Raw genomic sequence first — 24354 nt, 5'->3', positions numbered from 1 at the left:
CTTTACCTCTAACCAAGCTGTTTCAGTCCCATACCCTAAGGGCCCAATGACCATGTGAGACCTTTCACGTTGCCCTCAGGAGAACAGGCCCTGGGGTAGGAGGGAATTCCAGGGTCCCAGGTACTGGGGGCTGTGGTCTGGAAGGGTGCTTAGGCTCTGGCTGGGTGCAGCTCCTTGGCCCTACCAACTCTCAGCCCATGGGGAAGTTGGCAGCCCTGGAATGGCCAGAGCAGGACCCTCTAACACACAGGGCCCAAAGCAGGGGCCCTGCTTGTCCAAGGCTAAGGGCCGAACAGCCCCTCCCCCAGCGCGGTGACTCTATTAGGCTGTGCTCCTGAGTTCCGATTAAATGCCTTTCAGTACAATCCAATTTCCTCCTGACATGGACTAGAAAAACCCAGTCTGTGCACGTGCGCGTGCACGCACACACACACACACACAATACATTTGGTGTTAAATATCCAATCAGGCCCAAAGATAATAGAGAAGGGCCAGTTCACTCCCAGTTTAATCAGATAAAATGCCCATTCATTGGGGCTGGAGCAGAGGGGGACCTTGGGGAGGAGAAACGGACTGAGTAGGTGGGCTGTGCCTTTAAATCGTCAAGGAGGGGGGACAGCATTGCCCACAGGGGACTAATTATCCTTCAGCCTTTAGCCAGCTCTTACTCAAACAGACAAAAGGGGGGCTCAGCAGCCCCAATGTGCTAAGCTTCTGCAGCAGCTTTTCACTCTCAGATATGCAAATCTACCTCAGCAGGGTGGACCCTAGGGATGGCTGAATAGTGGTCTGGGGAGTTGGAAGGGCCAGCAAGGGCAAGGACAAGGGCCTGGCGGCTGGACCCTCTCAGAGGACGGTTTGGGGAGACTAGAGGCATCTCACTGTCCCTCCTCTGGCTGCGCGGGGAACCCTGCCTCACAGTGGGGGAGAGCCTTATGGAGGCCAAGAAGAAGGTCTCTCCCTGTCCTTTATGGCGGGGGGGGGGGGGGGGGGGTTCCCTCTGCAAGCTGGCTCAGAGACCAGGAGCTGACAGCCCCGACGGGGCCCTCCTTCGCACTTGCCCTCTCCGGTCTAGGACATAGGCAGCAGGTAACTTATCCAAGGCACAAATCTAGGTGTGGCCCCTACCCTAAACCTGTCCTTGGCTCCCTCACCTGCAGCATGAGTCCCTCAGCCTGGTGGCCTCCGTGACCTCTGAAGCCTATGCCCCAACCCAGAATATTCTACCCACGCCTAACCCTAATGGTATCCACTCACAGTTTCAAGCCTTGACTCCTCCCCTCTGCCTGCCTTATGTCCCCTCCCACACCCCCACTCCAGGTTCCTGGCACACAGTAGGTGCTCAGTAAATGTGTCCAAGAAATGCATAAAGTGCCCCTTCCTAGGCAGCCACATAACCCAGGGAGATGACAGGTCTGGATCAGAGACAGGAAGTTTGCTTTCTGCTCAGCTGCCAGCCAGCACCTACAAGAAGCTCAGTCTTTCCACCTATGAAATGGGCTGATGTAGGCTGGCTGCAAAAATCCTGAGGTGCCTGGAGGGGGCTCTATGAGTTGTGAAGGGCCTCTGGTGTCTTATCGTTCACATCAAGGTGAAGAGGACAGTGTAGGGGAGAGGGAAGTCAGAGGCCAGATTCCATCTCTCTTAGCCCCTCCAAGACCTTCCTCTCGGACAGTATCCCTTGGGGAATCCATTCCCACTCTGTATGGGTCTCTGCCCTATCTCTCCAAGTCCTCTGCCCAGCTGAGAATTTCACTGGCATCTCAGCAGGAGGGGCCTGGGCCTTGGGCCTTAAAAGTGGGAGGGGAGCTTAAAAACCCCGGGAAGCGAGTCCTGAGGCAGGAGTGAAGATGGGCTTTAGTGCAGAGGGTCTGGCTAATTAGGATTTGGATTCTGAGACCGAAGCCTGGGCCTAGGGTGGGCAGGGGCACAGGGACCCCAGGAGACTGAGTTGGGGGGGACCCCAGGTGATGGGAGAGCCCCCTTCCCTCACTGCTGCCTGTGTTGTGAATGTCTGGGCCCAGGAGAATTCAAGGGAGAGGGTGAGTCATGAGGAGGAAAGTAGCCAGGAGAGGCCGTGTGACAAGCCAGGTGAGAAGGGTCTCTAAGGGGACCAACCGCCATGAGGCTCTAGTCTCCAAAGGCAAAGGGTAACACATGGGGTTCCAGAAGCATTGCCCAAGAGTCTGAAAGCAGAAACACTTTGTGAAGCCTGGCAGATATGGAGTATAGTTTGTAGCAACTCGGGGCTGGGGAGAATGGTCTCGCCTAGGCTGAAGGCAGGAGGGACAAATAAGCCAGAAAATGTCCAGCCAGTGAGGATGGGGGGTGAGGAGAGGATATAGTGGCGCCTAAGGAAGAATCTAGATGGGGCTAGAGAAGCAGGCACAAAGTAGGTGTGCCCCCAGGGACGGGGACCTACACATGTCCAAACTGCAAGTCCCTTACAGGATTGCCCAACCACACCAGCCTCCCCTCCAGAAAGCCCCTGGGAGTCCGCTCCTTCCAGCTCACCAGGCCTGCACTTTTGGAAAAGAAGACCCTCCCTTTCCATTGACTGTCCCAGTGCTGGCTTTCCAGGGGCTAAGGTGAGCGCTGAGAAAGAGGGAGCTCCAGCCCCCCAAGTCCCTCTTCCGTCCACTGTCCCTCCCTCAGCTCAAGCTTGTCTCAGCCTCCTTGGATCCCTCCAGATACTCAAATGTCCTGCCTGGGGCTCCTTCCCCCACACCAGAGACCTGGCAGGTGGCCCCCTGGACCTCTCCCCCTACCCCGCAGCCCAGCTCTGGGAATGGGAAGTAGGGGACACACACACCTTCACAGAAATGATGAAAAGGGTAGGGGTTGAAAATAGCTTAGAATTCACACCTGGAGAACACAAGAATCTAAAGAGATGGCGCTCTGGACTAGAATCCCAATCCCCTCCAGCCAAAGACAGCCACGAACACACCTATAATCAAACTGAGTTGGGTTTATTGATTCGTTGGGGCCAAGGGGTGGGGTGGGGGGGAGGCATCAGGAAGGGTGTGTTGGAAAGGACAGAAAGGATTCGGCTCAAGTTAGGTGATTCGGGGGAGGTTTCAAGGACACAGGGTTCGGCTCTGGTAGGATGTGCTTAGGAGGTGAGCTAATTCTCACCCAGAAGGCAGGAGGGACAAAACAGGGCTAAAATTGTCCTTGGTGAAGAAGCAACAGGTACTCAATTTGGCCAGGAAAGGCTGCCGTCTGGTCATTTTTGTGCTTTGAACAATGTTTCTGTTTTATCTGTGTTCAGACGTGACTACAGAGTGGCCTTGTTTTTGTCTTGCTCCATTCTGGTCAGAAAGTGGCTTTATATGAGGGGCACCTGGGTGGCTCAGTCCATGGAGCTTCCACCTCTTAATCTCAGCTCAGGTCTTGATCTCAGGGTCGTGAGTTCAGGCCCCACAGTTGGGCTCCGTGCTGGGTGTGGAACCTACTTAAATAAAAACAACAAAAGAAGAAGAAAGTGGCTTTATATGATGCTGTGAAGTGATATCCAGGCCGGCTTCTGGCCCCCGGGCTGCTTTGCTCTTCCGGGAGCTTCAGGCAGGGTGAGCAGGGAGAGAGGGAAGGGGCGTGTGTTACACACACACCGGAGCCAGGCATGGTGCTCGACCCTGGACAGACTTGGCCTGCTTAAGCTTCGCCGCAGCCCTCTCCCCATTGTACAGACGATGAAACTGAGGCCCAGAGGGGCAAAGCGCTCTCCAGAGTCAACACTAACTGGGAAAACCGGAGTGTAGCCCCTGCGCTCCCTGGCTCCAAAGTCTTCACCCCTGTGTCCTTGGCCTGGAGGCTGAGCTCCTTCGGCTCCGCAGGGCACAGGACTCTAAACCGTGCCCCCCCCCCCCCCGCCACGCATCCCAGTGGGGCATCTCTTGCTGCAGGGGTTCAGCCCGGCTGTCACGGGCCAGCCACCGTGTCAGCAGCCGCCCGGCTGGTCCCCTGTGCCTAGAGGTGTGAGGGGTAATGAGGCCCCGTAATTAAGGGTCCTGGAGCCGTGGTCGGGAGATTTATAGACAGGCTTTGTCAATAACCGTGCTCCGGCTGCAGATCCAGGGAGACATCGATAAGTGCTCGTTACAGCTTCTCACCACTCCCTGCCCTACCCCCCCAAACCTCTCCCAGGCCTGTCAGGCCGCCTGTTCACAGCGCCTCTGTACACAGGCTTCGCTCAATTAATTTGCACTTGTTGGCACCATCTGTTCTTTTCATGTGTCCTTATCAGGCGTGTATGGGTCCTGCCTCCTTCTCAGCTATGCTCCAGAGCAGGGACATGGCAGCCCCCCTCAGACTGGGGCTCCTCAGGGTGGGGCACTGTCTCTTCCCTCAGTCTAGGCCTCCTGAAGGTGCGGCCAAGACTTTGTCTTCCTTCACCTCCCTTCCACACCCCTTCCTCCTCACCCTGGGGAGCTATGCTCGGTTGAGGCCCTGGCAGAATCCCTCTGAGCCTGACCCCCACCGGGCAAGGCCTTGTCCTCCAGAGAAAGCCCCCAGACCCCAGTCAAGCCATCCCCTGGCACTCTGGCTGCCCCTGGGGGCTGAGAGGCAGGGCTCTGGTTCTGGTCCCTGCTGTGGCTCCCACAGCCTGAGGTCGGGAAGGTGCCTGTTCCAAGAACAGTGACATCACTGAGTCACAGGGCTGGAGGGGGCTGAGAAGCCCCTGCTAAGTGTCTGTTTCTCTTGAGTAGCAAGGGCCAAGGGGAAGGGTCCAGAGGTCTAGACTTGGGCAGCCCCCAGAGCGGGGTGGGCATGGCCTGGTGGCCCCAGGATGCCAGGCAGATGGCCCACCCAGACAACTGAGAAAAGGCAGCATCCTAACGATGCCTGCCCTTGGCTGTCTCCCCATCCCAACGCTCTTGGAGGCCGGCATCCCAACCCTACTCCTCTCAGGGCTACTCTAGCTTCCAGAAGGGTCACAGCATCTTCCAGCTCTGCTGATCTGTGCCTCCAGCCCTCGGCACAGATTCTCGAGATGGCCTGGCTTTCCTGACCCGGGGGGATGACTGCTGAGCTGGCTCTGCCATGACAGAGCTGGGGGTAGGGGGTGGCCTGGGCAACCTCTCACCCTCTCTGGGCTCTGGGGACCTGTGAAGCACGCTGGGCATGTTCACAAGGAAACCAGGCCTTCTCCTGGAAGTTATCTTTGGAAATTCATAGTATCTAGCTCCAGCGCAGCCCACCTCACCTGACTATAACAGGCTCCACATTTGGGCCTTGGCCTGGCATTCAATGCCCCATGACTAGGCCCTGAAGCCTTCATCTTCCACCACCCCTCCTCACCACATGTCCTCACGGTCTGTCTACACTTCCCCCGGGTGCCAGGCTGCTTCTAACCGTCACACCTTTGCCCGTGCCAGGAACGCACCCCTTCTTCACTCCTTTATCACCTGGCAAACTCTTACTCGTCCTTCAAAACCCATTCCCAAACTCATTCTGGGATGGCCTCCTTCACCCCTCTGCCGACACCCCAGGGTGCGAAGGGACCCCGCCGAGGGGCTCCCTTATCATACTGATGGACCACATCACCCTGTGCCTGTTACCACATCCACTACAACACTAGCCTCTCCAAGCCTTGGTCACATTTGTGCCCCCGGTGCCCAAATGGGGCTACTAAAGAGTGTGTGTTGAACCGGAGGGCCCCCAGCACCCTTGGCCTGGGCTGGGGGAAGGACAGTAGTCTCGGTCCCCCATAAATGGAAGGTGCCCCCCGCCGATAGGGTCATGGAGGTCTCGGGTGGGCGGTAGACGCATTAGGACCACATGCAGCACACTACCGGGGAAGCACACGAGGAGGGGGCTTTACCCACCTCCCTGCTCACCCGCCCCCAATCGGCCCCTGCCCTGGGCCCATCCCAGGAACCCGTGAGTCCTCAGCCACAGATGGCTCCACGGGGGCTGGGATTTGGCAGGGGGTGGGAGGGGAGGGGGGTGGGCTCAGGCCCACTCTTGGCATCTCTGCTAGGAGAGGGTCTTAGAAATGAGTACTCATGCTCACTTGGCACATGCTGGGCCTCCAGCTACTAGTGTCTCAGGGCCCACAGCCCACGTGCAGGGACCCAGAACCCCGGGTGCCCAAAAGCCCCGTCCTCGGCTGGAGCAGAGGCTCACAGCTAGGCAGGGGGCAGAAATCCCACAGCATGCCAGAAGCAATGCTATGGACCATCTCAGTCCATCTCTGCTCCCCTCCTGGGTGCCAGAGGTCTCTTGCCCTGAGGAGCTGTGTTCAGGACAGCCTCAAAATGTAGGAGCCAGGCCCGGACCCTGTGTGTGTGTGGCGGGGGGAGCCCAATGGCCAGTGGGGACCGATGGCTGTGTGCCCTGCCCTGAGTTCCACTGAGCTGGGAGGCCCAGCCTTAGTGAGTCGGCAGAGAGCATGAGCCCTGCCCTCACAGGCTGGAAGGCCAGTTGGGGACAGGAGGGCCCGCCCCGGGCTCTGAGCAGGGACTGAAGACTGGACTCAGGAACCAGCTCTCCCACTGAGGCAAGTGCTCTGACCCCTTCCTGCCTCACTCCCCGCCTCTGTAGAATGGGTACAGTGGCAGCTGCCTGGTTGCGTTACGGGAGGCATGAAGTTAGATGGACGTGTATAACGTATTTAGAATAGCGCCAGCCCTTGTGTCACTACCTGACTGAGGCAGGCTCTAGAAAATCAGAAAAGGAAGCCGCCATCCCTTCTAGCCAAGGAGGGTGAGAAAAGCTTTTGTTTGAGGCAGCTCTGAAGAATGGATCTGCAGAGTCAGGGTGAGGGCGCCTCAGTTCGGTCGTTGGAGGAACTGCAAACCTCTGCTCTTTACCCCCACCCTGAGCTGTGGGGCTGGAGGAGGGTGGGACTGGGATCACGGTGGACCTTGACCGCCAAGCTGGGTGAATAAAGCCCCCCTCCAATGCCACCAGGAGGCTCTGTGCTCCCCTCTTCCTGCTCCCCATCCAACCTGCTGCCTGCCCTGCTTCCTGGACGCCACGGAAGGTGGCCCCCACCCCACAAAGAACCCTAATCTTGACATAGTGGCTGTGTCTCACTACACTTTCAGGGGTGGGGGGCTCCTTAGCACCCATTTTATAGATGAAGTGTCTTGAGATCAGGCAGGTCCCCCTGGGACTTCAAGGGGCCGGCTCAACCCTTCGGGAATGGCGTCCTCTCCCTGTCAGCATCCCACACTTGCTCTGTGTCCAGTGATAGACCCCCTGAGGGGTCTTGGTGCCCCTCCTGCCCCCCACCAGAGCAGGGCTGGAAGACGCCCATGTCTGGGGCCTGCCTGAGCGCGGCCGATGCCTCCACGTGGTACATTATTGATGGCGCTTCTAATTGTGCGTTTCCCAAAGTCTACAGGCCTTTGATGAAAAATTCATGGCACGCCTGAGGATGGGAGCAGATTCAATCGATTGGCAGCTTAGCGGGTGCAGGAGCGCTGGGCCCCTCTCAGTGAGGTGGTGGCTGCAGGCAGGTGGGGAGGGGGCATGGGGCAGCGTTGCCTTGATCGCAGGCTTCTGGCCCCAGGTCTTGGGACGGGAGGGGCATGTACAGCAGAATACAGCCGCCTGTTTCCCCGGGGCAGGATCAGGAAGGTGTAGGCGCACATCGGGGATGTCATCTGGGTGGCTGGTGCCTTCCACAGAGGATGGCCAATCTCCATCATGAGCCTCATTTTCATTTTAGAGGAGGATTCGACCCTCCAGAGCCCCCAGGAGTCACACAGAGGCGGGAGTGACATTCCCAGAGCTATTCATGCGCCAGGTACTCTGCTTGGAGCTTTGCACCCACAAGCTCGTTAAATTTCCCACAGCTCTGGGAGATGGGGAAGGTCAGGCTCTTGGTCTTACAGACCACGAAACTGGCTCAGAGAGGTTCGGGACCACCCTGGCCAACACCACACAGATAATGAGTAGCCGAGCGGGGACTGGAACCGAGCCCTGAGCAAACTCGGGGCCCACTGTCTTTCCCTGCTCCCAGCCAGCTCTGATCTGAGCCACAGAGCAGCGCCGGGCTTGTCCCGTCCAACTCCCCTGCCCTGTCCCTATTACATAGAGGAAGAAACCCCGTTAAGAACAAGGATCTGCCCAGGATCTCCAAGTGAATTAAATGAAAAGGGAGGCCTGCACATGAGAAGAGTAAGGGCCCCCCTGCACCACTAACCGAGGCCAGAGGCCCCCATGCATGCAGAGTCCTGAGCTAGGACCCAGCAGCCAGGGCTGGGGGGTTCCTTAGACCAGGGTGGAGCCCTTGAAACGGGTCAAACTGTCTGTCCTGGATTGTCCAATCAGGGATGATTATTGTGCCACCACTGAGGCCCCAGAGACCCCTGGCATTCACTCATCTGTTCATTAAGTAGGTGAACAAGTATTTATGGAGTCCCAGCTCCGCGCAGGCACTTAGGTGGGCGTAGATGGGGTGCTTATCAGGAAAGGCTTTGGGGCCAGGCTTGCCTGAGACAGTCAGGGAAAAGGCCAGACAGACCCCTCCGTGCCCTCAGCGGGGGTCTCTGCAACCCAGGCCAAGGGTGGCTAAAACAGATGTCTGCCTTAGTGACCAAGGCCGTTTCTAGGTGGTGGGCTGCTCTGTTTGGGTTTGTTTTCCCTTTGCTTCCCAGTGAGTTCCTTTTAAAAACATCCACCCATGTCTCCGCTGAACTAAAGGGAAAGGAATTTGTCCAGACCATCAGGAAAGCAGAGATGGGAAGGCCCTGAGGGCCAGGCGTGGGGCCCCAGGCCATGCTGTCCAGCTGCGAGAGGAGCCCAGCCCGGGCTGTGGTGGGGGAAGATTGCTGAGGGGTGGCGCTGGAGGAGAGAGGGGAGACAGACCGGGAGAAGAAGAGGGAGACTGAGGTGTAGCCTCAGGGCAGGCTAGAGCAGAGGGTTGCCGAGACTGGGGCTGGGGGAGACAGAAGGCCGGAGCCCTTGGGGCCTTGCCCTTTCCTGGGCTCCCGGCCCCACAGCCCTCCCAGGCCCTGCCATCTCCTTGCAGTTCCCTGGCCAAGGAATGAGCTTAGCCTGACGCCAGCTACCCCACCCAGAGGCTCCCCACCCTGGAACAAAGGGAAAGTGGCCCCTCGAGTCGGCCTGCTCCAGTTCAGGGCTGGGCTCAGTCACCAGGCAGGCGCTTGTTGTAGCAACAGTCCCTAGGGACCTATCCCAGGGAACAGGACGGCCAGCAAGAAAGATGGGGGAGCCAGAGTCCCCGTCCCCTCCAGCCCCCAAGGCTGCCCCAGGCCTCCAGGACAGCCGCTCTGTAAGTCTGCCTCCACACCCACTGGTCCCAGGAGGAGGGGCTGGCTCACCTAACAGGCAGTGTGTTGGGGTGTGTTGCCTGGCAACCAGTAGAAGTGATCCCGGAGCAAGCGGCAGGGAGGACCAGAAGATCAGGCCTGCAGGCGGTGGCCCCCACAGGCCCGTGGCCAAGGGAATCTTCCACAGGACCCCAGCCCCAGCCCCGGCCCCTGCCACCTGAGCTCACACCCAGGAACCCAGAAAGGGAAGAGAGGAGGGCCTTAAAGTGACCATTTCTCCTGCTAACCCAGGCCCGGGTCTGGCCTCTTGGAGGTCTAGCCCTACGTCCTAGAAAGTGGCTGGGCCTGGGCTAGCTCGGGGCAGTCAGGCAGAGAAGGCTTGCGGGTTGGGCAATGCTCACGAGGGCTGTGAGGGAGAGGGGGTGAGGTAGATGGGGGCATGGGAGAGGAAGTGGATCAGCGCCTGGCCAGGGGCCCTGCGCCGCGTGGGTCAGTGACTGTGCCCCAGTCGCCAAAGCATTTGCTCCTCCCCTGTGGCAAGAAGCTGGCAGCACACCCCCAGCCGGGACCGACACGCCAGCTTGCAGATGAGGAGGCACCGAGTGGGCAAGGGCCTTGCTTAAGGTTATACACCAGCTGTGGGCAGAGTGTGGATCAGAACCCAGGATTCTAGACTCTAGCCAGGGCTCTCCCCCGTCCCGCCCACAAGGGACATTCAAAGGCAGCAAAGCTCTAACCAGAGAGGATTATGGCAGGAGGTGACCAGTGCGATCAGAGATTCCTTATGGAAGAATAAGCAGAGGCCAGAGCTGGGGTCTAGCTCCTCAACAGCCTCCTGAGTGCCTGGCCCTGCAGTTCCTTGGGCCAGAAGCAAGGTCCAGCCCCAAGCTGAGTCCAGGAGAGGCAGGACTCTGAGCCACAGACCTGAGAAGGAGTGATCGATGGCTGGGCGTGGGGTGGTCCAGAGGGTCTTCCTGGAGGAGGAGGGCTCAGGGTAGGTAGAGCCTTGAAAGTGGGGCAGGATTCTGGGAAGCTTGGGAAGGGAAATAGGAATGGAAAGATGGAGCATCCTCCAGGAAGCTCCTCCCCCAAGCCTGCCCCACCCCCAGCCCCATTGTCTGGACCCAGCCCAATCAGCCCCCCTGGCTCCTGCGGGGGCCAATTAGGCTGGGGCTGGGGTCAGTGCTGGCCAAGGCCTCACCACCCCTCTGAGCTTCACTGTGCTAAGCACAGAAGGCACCGTCTCTGAGGCAGCAGAAAGGAAAATAAGGAACAGAAGGAAGAGACAATGCACTCCTTTTGTTTCTTTGCTGTAACCTTGAGCTGAACAAAGAAGCAACTGCCTCCCCCTCAGGAACCTGTTTTAAACAGCAATTTGCACAGACTCGGCTGACATTCAAGGGGAATGGGGAGCGGGAATCTGGGGTGAGCAGGGCCCTGGCTCTAGGACCTTCTGTAGCTCTGGACTGCCCTTGATCCAGAAGCAGAGCCCCCCGGGCTGCCTCAGGAGTGGTGGCAGGTGAAGTGATCATCCAGACTCGCAGCACCCACGGGCGCCCACCCCCGAGGCACCCTGCCTCTGCCAAGGCCCGCCCTGGGCGGCCTGGAGGCCAGCCCCTCCCACTTGGCCATGCCCTTGCTGCCTGACCTCGGGTGGGCCAGCCCCGGCCTCATGTGCCCTCCAGCCGGAGGGGCTCTCAGGCCTCCCTGACCCTCCCTCCTTCGGGTGGTGATGAAGTTCAAGAAAGAATGAGGGGGAGGAAGAGCCTATTCTGGTGGCCACAGGGTTCTGCTGTCACACTTGTGCCACACCCACTCCACTGGGTGGGCAGTGACCAAGGGTAGAGAGGTCATGGATTCACAGGTGTGACCCTGGGTGTACCTGTGAGGGAGGGGCTATTTGGTCAGAATGAGCCCTGAGCCCTGGGAGAGGGCTGTCCCCATCGGCAGATGCTTAGCACAATTCCCGCTCCCCCCTCTTCAGGCCCTGCCTCCTGGAGACAGCGCCCTAGCACTGGGCCCTTGCTCAGAGCTCCGATCTCAGGAACTGGGGAAGGCCAGCGCCAATTTGCACAGGCCGAGTGTATCCATTTTATTTTAACGAAATGAGGCTAATTCCCAAGGTATTGGATAGCTTAGATTGGCCCAGAGTAGCCTCTCAGACATCCTAAGGGGACCTGCGGGAGCTCTGCGATCAGAGCATGGCAAATCTGGCTGGAGCAGTGTCCTTGGCTAACAGTCCTGGGGGGCCTGCCTGGCCCTCCTTTCCCATCTTGGGATGCCACCAGAGTCTGCAGAGAGGATGGGAGGCCCTTCCGTGCTGCCAGGGTGCCCCAGGAGCTGGAGGGAGAGTGTGTTGCTGGTCCCTGGAGGGAAGGGGAGTCCCAGTCTGGGGGGAAGAGGATTGGGGATGGCTTCTTGACAGAGGGAACAAGGCTTCAGAGATAGCGAGGGGCTCAGGAAGGCTGGCCCATGATCAGAGTGGCCATGGCCAATTTCTGAAGGGAGTCTAATTTTGCTGGGAGAGATGGCTTGAAATTCGAACTGGCAGTTTATCACGAGGGCGTGTGGGAGCCACTGAAGGGCTCCAGAGGCCAGAGAGAAGGTGCCATTTATCTACTGCCACATGACAAACCACCCCAAACATTGTGACTTAAAGTGATCATTTTTCTTGTATTATTCTCTCTCTGTTCTTTGTGTCAGGAGCTAAGCCGAGCATAGCAGTGAGGGCCGGTCTCCGTCCATGGTGGCTGGGTCCTCGGCTGACATGGGAGGGCAGGGGGCTGGTGCCCGGACGCTGGGCGGACACGGCTCCTCCCACACCATCAGCTGGGGCTTCCTCACAGCTTGGCCATCCCAGGGGCTTCTTCCCTGGGGGACAGCAAGTGTCCCCGGGGGGACGTGGCAGCTGCAGGGAAGTCCCTGAACCTCCCAGTGCTGCCTTTGCAATTCTCTAAGACCCGTCCAGTTATAAGGCAGGGTCTAGACTCCACCTCTCCCTGAGAGGAGGAACACGGCATTTTAAACCATCTTCCACATCTTGTGGAGAGGAAGTTGTGTTTAGAGGCAGCACAAAGAGAGCCCAAAGAAGCAGAGAACCAGGAGGTCTGCCTGTAGGAAGAGCCTACAGAGATCAGACCAGTTCACTAGGAAGGGGAACGCCACCAGGAGATGCCCCTTCTGGGCAGAGGAAATCCCATGGGTGGGGGCAGAAACACTACATTATTGGCAGAGGAGGGTACTGAGGGAGTAAAACTGGCCCCTCGCAGCCTGGTGTAGGGGTGCAGCGACACCAGGAAATAGGCCTGGCCAGGCCTGGGGCAGGGAGGTGTGGGGTGGGGAGTAGGGGGTTGGGAATCTTCCTCCCTCTGACTCAGAAAAGCAGCCCAGATGGGCCCTAAGAGCACCGTACAAGCCTGAAGGTGATGTGCATACCTACCCTCCCCCAGTAGACACCTGGCCAAGGACAAACACCCCCAGTCCCTGGGGAAGGGAGAAACTCAAGGGCAGAGTGGCATCTTACCTGGTCTCCTGGAAGACCGTAGCTCTGATTCCCCAGCCCAGGCTTGGCTCCCTGGGCCTGTAGGACAGTCCTTCAACAACGTTCAGCGAGACCCAAGTCAGCCTGCAGTTCGGGCCCTATGGGTGGGGCAGCCTCGAACAGATCACCCAGCCCTGCCCCCGTGGGCCTCGGCTTCCTCCTTGGGAAGTAGGAGTGGAAATGCCTCCCCTGCAGGCTCATTGTTTGAATTAGAGGAGAAGTATGGAAAGGGCCTGGCCAGTGGTAGGCGTTCAACAAGGGGGAGCTCCAGTTATTGGGCCCCATGACCCCGGCAGGCCCTGCCTGTGCCTAGTGTCCATAGTGTGGCTTCCCAGGTGGATAGAAGAATCCTGTCTGATTTGCAAAGATTTAGTTGGGGTGTGTGTGTGTTCATGTGTGTGTTTGGTACACTTTCTAAACTACATCCATGTCCAGTGAGGTTTGGGATTTGCTGTGTTACCTTGGACAAGGCACCACACCTCTCTGACCCCCACGGGTGATTTTTGGGAGAGGATGCCCATCAGAACCTCGGAGATGGGAGTTCACAGGCAGGTGTAGGAAGATGGGCAGGACCTTTTGGAGGAAGGACGTATGTGGGGCTGGAGAGCAAGACAGCCCCCTATGCCTCTCCCCCACCCTTCCCCACCCCTGAGCTGTGGGGCCTGCTCAGGCCGGCCTTATTCCGAGACCTGAAGGCAGAGCATCTGTGGGAGGTGGCTGCCCTCTGCCGGCTGCAGAGGCAAATCACAGGACAGAAGCCTGGGCCTGCCCGCGACGGGTCCTTGGCCTGGCAACCCAGAGGGTGGATGGCTGCCCAGGGAAGGGCAAAGGGGGGAAGGGTGAGTGCCAGGCAGCAAATCTGACACCCTGGTTCAGGCTCACCGCCCACCCTCTGCACCCACCCCACCCACTGCCGAGCCCTACCACCCACACTGCCTCTGATCCAGACACCTGTCTACACCTGCCCTGGCCTCAAGCTTCTTCCTTCCCCTCACAGAGTAAAGTCCCTCCCTGCTCTTACCCCTGCTCCAGCCCTGGACTCCCATACACCCCCTCCCTGCCTATCTCCTCATTCTCCTGAAAGTCCTTTCTCTGTCCATCCCCACGCCTCTCCCCCTCCCTCTGTCCCTTCTCAACCTCACTGTCCCCCGCACCGCCTTCTGGCATTCAGAGCACAGGCCAAGGTCACCAGGGGTCACCTCCTCAAGGCCACGCCCAGAGGCTCCCTCTGCAGATCAGAAGCTGTTGAGCCTTCTCACCTTTTCGCTTTTTTTTTTTTTTTTAAGATTTTATTTATTTATTTGACACAGAGAGAGCACAGATAGGCAGAGCAGCAGGCAGAGGGAGAAGCAGGCTCCCCACTGAGCAAGGAGTCCGATGTGGGGCTCGATCCCAGGACCCTGGGATCATGACCTGAGCTGAAGGCAGACGCTTAACCAACTGAGCGGCAGGCGCCCCCTTCTTGCTTTTTTTCAAAAACCTTTAAATGGTGAAATGTAACTCACGTGGGTTGCGTTGAACGTAAAAAAACAAAAACAAAAACAAAAAACAGAAAAAAAAACCCACCACAACCAAATACTTAGAAAGCAAATGCCCTCGCCACCACCACCCAGGGCACGGACTAGAACAGCGCCCGCACCCAGAGGCCCCTCGTCCCCCTCCTCCCCTGACATGACCACATCGGCGGTAGCTTCTCGTCTGGCTTTGATGTTTTATCCTGTCACCCCCTAAGTGTGCCTCCCCGGGCCCTGCGTCCTAACAGCCCAGGGCTGACCTTTCTCTAAAGGGCATCATGTCGTTTTGCGTGTGGTTCCCTTGTTGCACTTTGTGTGTGAGCTGCATCTGTGAGCAGCTCCGCGCTGTGGTTCCTCTTTTTCATGGCTGTGTGGTGTTCCCGTGTCCCTCGGCTCTGTCCTGGCCGGTCTTCAGGTTATCTGCAGGTGGCAGGGGGAGAGGCTGTCTTACCCAATGAACCGTGCCCAAAGACACTCCGCTCTGAAGCTCCGTGGCCTTGGCTTTGCCAGCTGCCCCGCCCCTCTCTCTCCCACCTTTCTGGCACTTGCCCTGAACTTGAGGGCTCCTCTCCCACTATCACCTTCATCCTGGAGCCCCCTTCCTCATGCTACACTTCCTTGACTCTGGAAAATCTCTTTCCTTCCAAGGCCTCCCTTAGACCTCCATGGGCTGCCCTCCCCACCCCGTCTCCAGCCAGGATGCTCCCCAAGCTTGACCACCATCAACTGTCTGTGACCACCCCTCACCCCACATGCCTCACCCCTCCCCAGGCTAACATCTCCTCCTCCTCCCCACTGGGTGCATGCACCTCTTCCCTGTCCCCCAAGACCACAGAGGATGACTCCTCCTCCTCCGCCTCCCCCTCCTCCCCCTCCTCCTCCTCCTCCCCCTCCTCCTCCTCCCCCTCTTCCTCCTCCCTCCTGCAGCTCCTGCCCTCACCTCTATGCCCGCTGCCTCTGCCGGCTCGGTGCCATCCCTTGTTGCCTGGCTCACTGCACCTGCCCTGCATTCCCTCTGTGCTGGGCAGCCAGAGGGGTCTTATCTCTCTCTCTCTCTCTCTCTCTCACACACACACACACACACACACACACACACACACACACACACACCTGCCTCACTGCTTAGGCCCTTCGGTGACCCTACAGGACAAGTCCAAACCCCTGAGACGAGCCTTCAAGATCCTCTTCTGTTTGCCCTGCCCCCTCTCCAGCCATACCCCTATACTCTCCTCCCTGTCCCCTGCTTTCCAGAAATTCCCCTGCTCTGTTCCTCATCACACACTCACCTCCCTGCCTCTGCCCCCAGAGACCCCACCCCCATCCCCAGGTAACACCTACTCATCTTCAAGAGTCAACTCGGATTATCAGCTCCTCCAGGAAGCCTTCCCAGCTCCCCCAGTCTGGGTTAGGAGCCTCCTCTGAGCTCCCCTCTGTCGCGGGCACTTCCTGCCATCTCTGTGTAGATAGGGGACCAGGGCAGGCAGGGAGGGACAGCGGGGGCTCCTCTGTTCCCTGGCCCCAGCATGGAACAGACCTGGGACACAGTGGGGCTCAGCAAAGGTTGGCTGACTGCATGTTTATTGAGCTGCTTCCAGCCTCAGCTTTATAACTGGATCTCTGTGACTTTGGGCATTTACACAACGAGGGTCTAAAAGTGTTTCTGGTCAACCAAGTTGGTAGTGGTTCCAGGTATATTGGAACGCCCCCACTTGGATGAGGTAACCTCAGGTTCCCCCATAAGAACTTCTTGAGGGGGAGGGGTGTGGTAAGCATTGCCCCCTTCAGGCTTGAGGTGGGGGCTGGGCCTCAGTTTCTGCAAAATGGGGGGAGTCAGATAATCCTACATCCTGTGCCTGGTACTCGGGGCTATTGTAAGAATAATTTTTTAAAAGCACTCAGAAGGTGGTATGGGGACAGTAGTCAGAGTCATCCTCTGGGCCAGGGCCCGCGCTGGCCCTCCTCACACCCACTCACCCCCGAGCCACCCCTTGTCTTAGGGCTCTTTTCACACTCCACAGCTGAGGACCCTGAGGCTCAGAGCGCGGCCGCCACCCTCACAGAGGGGCAGAGGGGTTATTTGAATCTGGGGCGACCTGATGCTTCTTGCCTCCACAGACTCTGAGAGCCAAGGTCCTGTGGGGGACCAGTGGGTGGGCACTCGGGGTCAGGCACGGGTAGAACAGCGTCCCCAGAGGATGTGCTAGCCCAGGGAGGAGACAGGGAAGAGGCTGATATCCTGTCCACCGCCCCCAGAACAGGCTGGGAATTGGGGGGAAGGAGGGAGCAGAGAGGCAGAGCCACAACGGGAATCCGGGCCGTGGTGTCCTGCGTGTTCTCAAGGCTGGGCTGTGACGCAGAGCGTGGCCCTGAGTGGAGAGCCTCGCCCAGGCTGCGGGGAGAGGTCAGGGCTACCCGCCTGCAGGCCGCAGCTCCCCAACCCAGCCTCGCTGCCCAAGGTCGCTGCTCAGCGGTGGAGGTGGGTGAAGCTGAGGAGGGAGGGTGGGCCAACGGGCAGCCACCCTTCTGGGTCCCATGGATAGGGGGTGCTGGCCAGGGCAGAGACTGAGGGAGGTAAGCCAGGATCCCCCTCCCTCCTCCCAGGGAGAGCCCACTAGCAGCCAGCAGCCAGGCCGGGGTGGCAGAGCGGCCTGTGGAAGGTCTATAGGGCTCATCTCCACGGGGCAAAGTCCCAAAGGACCCACGACCCTCCCCCCAGAAGGGGCCATCTGGCTGAGGCTAAGACACCCCACTTCACCAGGAGTCATGCTCCCTCCACCTCTCTTTCCCTTGCTCTGAGCCTCAGCTCTCTTCATGTGTGTGTGTGGGGGGGTGTTAGAAAGAGAGCCTTGCTCACCCCAGGACTGTTCAGAGTTCGAGAACAATGGGCCCTTAGAAAGAGCGGGGCCCTGGATGAGAGGAGGGGGGGCCGTCCCCCGCTCCCCCCCACTCCCACCACTCGCACGGGCATACGTGCACACGCACATGCACCCTGCCCTGTGGACTGTAAAAAAGACGAAGGTCAGGTGTGGGAAAGGGGGTTCTGCACACAGTGCTCAGCATGCGCGCGGGTGTGAGAGCATGTGCTGGAGGGGCAGGGTGGCTCGAGTACCTGCGAGAGGCCTCGATGCCAGGCTTCTGAGTTGACACTGAGCTGGGAGGAAGCTGGTGCAAACCTCAGGAGCTCACTCGGAACCACGGCCAGCTGTGACGATCTCAGCCCTCCGCATCCAGCCCCCAACACCCAGACTGCCGTGCGCAGGGTTCCCGCATCCAGCAGAGCTCTTCCCTGCCCAGGGCCCCTGGCCCCCTACCCCTACCTCGGACTGGGCGCATCTGGAGGAGAAGCTGGGAAGCCGGCAGTGGGATCAGGCAGGCGCATTCGAATCTGCGGTCTTCTTCCCAGCCGGGGCCAGCTGGGGTGGGGACAGTAAGAAGAGGCCACATGGCCACCTCTCCTGACGCAGGGAGGTCTGAGCACGTCTGGCTCCCTGAAGAGCAGATAGGGGAACCCTTTCTTCCACCTCTGCCCTGAGGCAGCCTTGACCTCGGGGACAAAGGGCAGAATGGGGCCTTGGGACATCAGGTGGACACTGGCTACTCCCCGATCAGTGCCACTCAATTTCTGTAGATCGATTGAGCTCCAAACCAAGCCAGGACTCATTCTTTCTTCTTCTCTCTGGGTGAAGCCCCAGCCTTCCTCAATCAAGGAGGTGCAAGGAGCATAGTTTTTCGAGTAGAGTTGGGTTCCAGTGCTAGACCCATATTTGCAGGCCAGTTGAACTTGGACGTGTCACCAAAGCCATCAGTCTCACAGGATCTTCTGAGGCATTGTGTAGGCCCCTGACAAGGATCAGTGTGCACGCCTGCTGGTCCTCAGGGGGCCCTGCCTGCAGGCGGAGCAGACTCCACCAGGCCCTCCGCTGTAGGCCCGGAGAGGGCCTCATGGCCGGAAGATGCTGCCAGGAGGGCCTGGGAGCAGGGCGCCTCCGGGAGCATCCAAAACTCAGGGCTGAGAGGAACCCAGTGTCGCTGAGAGGAGGAGAGTCCCCAGAGGAGAACCGTGGTGTGGAGGCTTCGTGGACTTAAGCAGACTTGAGCCAGGATTCATTTAGTTTTTAATTCATTAAATGTTTTTAACTCTTTTATGTGGAGTACACACATTCAGACAAATGCACAAAACATAAATGTCTTCGCTGCAGTGATTTATCACAAAGTGAACATACGTGTGTCAGCCCCGCGTGTCCCACAGGTCAAGAGGTGCAGCACTGCTAACACCTCAAAACCTCCCCCCACACCTCCCAGCCACGCCCCCCAGCTCCCCGCATAGACCTCCCACCCTGACTTCTAATTCTAGTGCTTCAGTTTGCCTGGGTTTTTTTGTTTTGGTTTGTTTTTTATTCATTTAGGGCGCCTGGGTGGCTCAGTCGTGAAGCGGCTGCCTTCGGCTCAGGTCATGATCTCAGGGTCCTGGGATCGAGCCCCACAACAGGATCCCTGCTCAGTGGGAAGCCTGCTTCTCCCTCCCCCTCCCGCCTGCTTGTGTTCCCTCTCTCACTGTCTCTCTCTCTGTCAAATAAATAAATAAATTCTTTTATTCATTTATTTGAGAGAGAGAGTGTGTGCGTGTGCAAGAGAGAGCGGGACGGGGGGAGGGGCAAAGGGAGAGGAAGAAGCAGACTTCTGGAGGAGCAGGGATCCAACATGGGGGGGACCTCGATTTGAGCCAAATCTCTATGGAATCATAGGGTAGGTACTTCGTGTCCGACTTCTTTTGCTTGAGATTATGTGTGAGAGCTTCCTCCCTGTGGTTTCATGTCTTTGGTGCTCATTTATTTTTACCGCTGTTTATATTCCATTGTATGTCTCCGTTTGACTGTGATGGACATTTGTGTGATTTCCACTTGGGATTAATACAAATAATGCTGCGAGGAATGTTCTCACCCCTGCTTCCTGATGCGTGGATGCATGCATTTGTGCTGGGTATAATACACCCAGGTGTATAATTGCAGGATCGTAGGCTATGCCTACATTCAACCTGAATAGTATCCTGTAAGCAGGGGGTTCTCCAAAGTGGTGGTGGTTCTTCAGGTCCCCCAAGAGTGAAGAAGTGTTCCACGTGTTCCACACCCTCACCCACATTTGACACGGTGGGATTGTTTTGTTCTGTTTTTGTCATTCTAGTGGGCGTATAGTAATATCTCGTTGTGGTTTTAAATGACTAAAGAGGGGGGGCACCAGTTCACATGCTTATTGACTTATTCTGTCAAGTGCCAGTTCAATCTTTTGTCATTATTCCCTTGAGTGGTCTGTCTTTTTCTTACTTATTTGTAAGAGTTATTTTTATATCTGAATATGAGCCAACGGTCTGTCGTGCATGTTGCAAATATCTCCTACTGGTCTTGCCCACTCACTCCCTTAATAATGTCTTTTCATGAATAGAGGTTCTTAACTTAAATGGACCAAATTTATCAATCCTTTCCATTCTGACTTGTGCTTTTTTGTGTCCTGTTGTTCAAAAGCTTTTCCTCCCTGAAGTTCTTAATGATACTCTTATCCTTGTCTTTTAGAATCCTTACTGTTTCACGTTTTATACTTAGATCTCCATCTTCCTGGAATTTATTGTTGTTTATGATATGTGATGGCAGCCAAGTTTCCCCTTTCCTATATAGATATCAAACTGACACAGTATCATCTACTACAATCACGGTCTTATCCCTGCAGTCCTTGAATACCACCCTTGTCATGAGTTAAGAGTCCATATACATGTGGGTCTGCTTCAAGACTCTCTATCCTACCTCTTTGACCTACGTATCAATCTTTGCACTGATATTACCCTGTCTTAATTACTGTTACTTTATCGTAAGTCTTGATAGCTGATAAAGTAAGTCTTCCCAATTGTTCCTCTTCAAAAATAATTTTAGTTATATTGCCCTTTTTATTTCTCACCTATTATAGAATCAGCTTGTCTATTTCTACACACACACACACACACACACAAGTTATGATTTTGATCAGAAGTGCATTAAATCTATACATCAATTTTGGAAAGAACTAATTCTTCAAATATTACATCTTTCAATCCATGAACATGGTGTGACCCCCATTGTGTTTAGATTAAAATTATTTTAAATTAGATGAATAATATATGGATATATTCTTACTAGAAATATAAAATGAGGGACACCTGGGTGGCTTAGTTGGTTAAGTGCCTGACTCTTGGTTTCGGCTCAGGTTACGATCTCAGAGTCTTGAAATCAAGTCCCATGTTGGACTCCACACTGGGCGTGAAGCCTGCTTAAGATTCTCTCTCTCCTTCTCCCTCTGCCTCCCCCGTCCACCCCCCCCCCAAATTCACACACTCTCTCCCTCTCTCTCTCAAATATATATATTTTTATATATTATATTAAAAATATATATGATTAGAAAGGAAGTAGGTATTCCTTTCCCCTCCCAAACAGAGCAGCAACCTCTGTTCTTATACACCTGTATGCATACCCACACGCACATGCACACACACACACACATTTTGGATGGGATCATAGCAATTTGCCACATGCTTTTTTTAATTTAACAATATTGTGCCGACATCTCTCTGTGTCAGAACAAGCTAGCAAGGTCACTCTCTGTGAGTACTCCATGCGGCCCCGGCAGAAGTCTGTGGACTGAACTCACTGAGCATCCTGGAACACTATTCTTGCATGTGTGTGTGTGTTCCTCTAGGAGATTTAATCCTACAAGCAAAGAAACCCATTTGGATACTGCTTTAATTATTCAGAGACGACATAATGAAAGCCAAAACGGGGCCGGGGAAGGAGAAGAGGGACAAATTTCCTTTTCCAAAATAACACGTGCTTCCTCTTGACAGTCTCCTGGGCCTCCCAAACCTGTGTCAGTCTCTGGGCTGCCATAGATGGAAGATGCAGGGCCCAGCAGAGGGGTGGGCACTGTCTGTCATGCGTGTTGGGCAACAAGGACGAGGAGGAAGGGGTCTGACCTGATGATTAAAGCAGCCGCTGAGCAGAAATGGGGCAGGATGAGAATGGGATGAGAATCCAGGGCCTACCTGTCCTGGGCAAGGCCTGAGCCAGCTGCCGCATGCGCTGACTCTGAGTTCCGCAGCAACCCCGTGCTTAGCCTGTCAGAGGGATCTGAGGTTCAGAAAGCTGGAGGGGCCTGTCTAGGCTCAGTGAGTCAGTGGCCACACTGGGCGTCTGACCAAAGCCTGACCGCAAGGCCCTGTGTGTGTGTGCAGTCTCTAGGCCGAGTCTCTTAGTTAATGATGCTGCCCAAGGACACCAGATGGGCCGATCTAGAGGCGCCAGGACCTGGAACTCAACTGGGACAGGTGCTGGGGAGATGGATCCTGCCCTGGCACCAGTTAGAGGGAGTCCGGCCAGAAGGCTAGACAGTGGCAGGTGACAAGTGGTGTCTGATGAGTCCCCGCTGTCTGGGAACCCTTCTCCAAGGAGCCAGTGGCCCACATGCAGCAGGTTGGAGGCAGTGGCCAGGAGGCAGGCCACAGCCGCAGTCAGCAGGGGGCCCAGGAGGGAGTTGGGGGCCGAGCTCTGCTTCCTGGAAACTTGGGGGCCTGGCTTGGCTGAGGAGCCCCCACTCCCACATGCGAAGCCTCCGCAGCTTCAGGAGGGCCACCGGCTTCCAGGGCTTAGCAAACTCTGCCCGCCTCACTTCCCCCCCTTCCACCTCCTCCCCCTCTATCGACCTTCCTGGCCTCACATTTTGGGTGCTTCTTTTATATTTATATTTAAGAAATTCCCTTTTAAAAACTTTTTTATAAATAACAGTAGGGAATTTTTATTACAAAGCAAAGGCCATTAATGTAGCCCATCCATCTCCTATGCATACATGAAGGCAGACGTTAATTTTTTTCCCAAACTGAGACTACACCAATCATCCTTTTCAGGAAGCTGCTCCTAGCACTTCTCAGCATACTGTGCAGTTTCCCCGGATGGGGGCATCTGGCAGGATTGCAAAGCACTTAAGAACACAGACTCGAGGACTAGCAGGCCTGAGTCTCAGACCTCTCTCTGCCACTCATTAGTTTTGTGACTGAGCCAGTTACACGCCTCTCTGGACCTTGGTTTTCCCGTCAGTGCAATGAGGATGATGACAGGCTGGATGTGAGGCTCGGTGTGGGGACTAAGTGAGGGAGGGCCTAACCCAGAGCACACTCGGTGCTCAGTGAGCACCAGATATTAGGACTATTGTTACTCCTAATCAAAGACAGAGCCCGGCAGCCTGGCCCCACCTCATACCCTAGATCTGGTAGATCCTGGCCCCACCTCATACCCTAGATCCTGTAGATCCCAGTCCTGACCTCGAGTCTTTATCTGGGTCTCCTGGGCCTACCAGATGTCTCTTCCTGCCCCCCGGGGTGGTCAGGGTAGCTGGGGCCTGGGCTCAGCTCCCAAGTAGCATTCACTGGGAGTTCTGAAGGTTCTTCTCCGGGTTCTCAGTGACATGAGGAAGGATAGGGATTAGAAAAGGGGAGAAGGAGAAGGCAGAGAAGTGGCTCGGAGTTAACCAGACCCTGGAAACCTGGCCCCGGGGCCTTTCGAGTCTCTGCTACTCATGAGCTCCCTCACCAGGGGTGCGAGCCCCAGGTCCCTCCTCGTTGGCATCACAAGAAGACACATGGCCTCTGGGAGAGATCATTGGCATGACTGCTCTCCCATGGCCAGGAGAAGTGGAGGTCGAGTCATTACCACCCCCTTAAGGAGTTGCTAAGACTCAAGGGCACAGCTTGGGGTTCACTCTGCTCATTGGCCCGCTGAATTCCAAGTGGGGGTGCAGATGTGGGGTGGAGGTCCCAGTGGGACTGGGGACCTGGTTCTGAGCTCTGGGACCCACAGGAGATGAACAACTACCGGCGGGCCATGCAGAAGATGGCAGAGGACATCCTGTCGCTGCAGAAACACACCAGCATGCTGGAGGCCGAGAACCGCATGCTGAGGAGCCAGCTGACCCAGGAGGAGGGGGAAGAGGAGCAGGACAACGCCAACAAAGCTCAGAAGCTGGATGAGGGTATACGGGCCATTGAGAGCATCCGGGTGCCTGCCCGAGCCCAGGCTCTGGATTGCAGACCAGGGTGGTGGGGAGATTTTCCCAGCTGTGCCTGCTCCTGGACACTGGTGGGGTCCTCTCCGGGATGGGGAATGGAGACTCCAGTCCTGTCTCGATCCCCAGGACTGAGAGACACTTGTCCCTGCCCCCCCAGCTCTGCTGAGCTGGGAGATGCCTCTTCCCTGAGACAGCTCCTCCACCCCACCAGTGTCCATGAAGCAGAAACTGCTGCTGAGTGAGCTGGACCTGAAGAAACTGAGGGACAAGGTGCAGCATTTGCAGAATGAGCTGATTCGGGTGAGCTGGGGCTGGGGGGGTGGGGGGCAGAGGGCAGAGGGAGCAGAGAGGAAGGGAGCTGGGGGGTGTTCAGAGCAGCGTCTGGGAGCAGAAGGGAGAGAGGCGTGGAGGGAAGGGGACACTGCAGTGGGAGGCTCAGCAGAGGGGCCAAGGGTAACCCCGGGCACCCCTTCTTTCCCCGCCCCCTTCCCTCCCCCACCATCAGAAGAATGATCGAGAGAAGGAGCTGCTCCTCCTGCACCAGGCTCAGCAGCCACAGGCAGCGCTGCTGAAGCGGTACCAGGACAAGCTGCAGAAGATGAAGGCGCTGGAGGAGACCGTGCGGCACCAGGAGAAGGCAGGTGCCACAGGGACCAGCCCGCCAGGCGCCAGCCCGGGGCGGGGAGGTGCGCCATCCCCCCGCGGCCAGCCCAGCCTTTGTGCTCTGCCCTCCAGGTAATCGAGAAGATGGAGCGGGTGCTGGAGGACAAGTTGCGGGACAGGAAGGAGCCCCTGCTCAACAGGCTGCAGGGAAAGCCCACCATGGGTGAGTCTGCTCCGCAGCTTTTGTCCCATCCCTGGGGGCCCGGCCTTCCTGGAGCATCGGCTTCAGGAGCAGAGCTGGGGCAAAGGATGCTACCCCCTACTGAGGCAGGCAGTGAGGGGCTCCCAAAGGTCCCCTGGGCTCCCTTCTCCT

The 24354-nt window shown here is 57.0% G+C and overlaps 1 protein-coding gene and 1 long non-coding RNA gene across 3 annotated transcripts in view; one reads left to right on the top strand and one right to left on the bottom strand.

Annotated features, from left to right (window-relative positions):
- Window positions 1–24354, top strand: part of CCDC33 (coiled-coil domain containing 33) — a 101719-nt gene that overhangs the window by 72528 nt on the left and 4837 nt on the right. Inside the window, exons 14-17 of the mRNA XM_045899716.2 lie at window positions 23171–23331; window positions 23573–23678; window positions 23884–24015; window positions 24114–24204. Of these exons, the coding sequence (XP_045755672.1) occupies window positions 23171–23331; window positions 23573–23678; window positions 23884–24015; window positions 24114–24204 (490 nt within the window). The remainder of the gene's footprint in view (window positions 1–23170; window positions 23332–23572; window positions 23679–23883; window positions 24016–24113; window positions 24205–24354) is intronic.
- On the bottom strand, window positions 2951–13158 carry LOC129046511 (uncharacterized). 2 transcript variants are annotated; one of them, XR_008508005.2, is made up of 2 exons: window positions 12769–13158; window positions 2951–3454 (listed from the first exon to the last, which is right to left on the bottom strand). It is a non-coding gene; the product is annotated as an uncharacterized LOC129046511 (long non-coding RNA). The 2 variants fall into 2 exon arrangements; XR_008508004.2 differs by having other exon boundaries at window positions 2951–3451.

This window comes from Mirounga angustirostris, unplaced genomic scaffold, assembly GCF_029215605.1.
Source record: "Mirounga angustirostris isolate CCGP_5_RB_7025 unplaced genomic scaffold, mMirAng1.0.hap1 SCAF_9, whole genome shotgun sequence".
In the NCBI taxonomy this organism is placed as follows: domain Eukaryota; kingdom Metazoa; phylum Chordata; class Mammalia; order Carnivora; family Phocidae; genus Mirounga; species Mirounga angustirostris.
The sequence above is the reverse complement of the archived record's forward strand: the minus strand, read 5'-3'. Positions and strand labels throughout refer to the sequence as shown.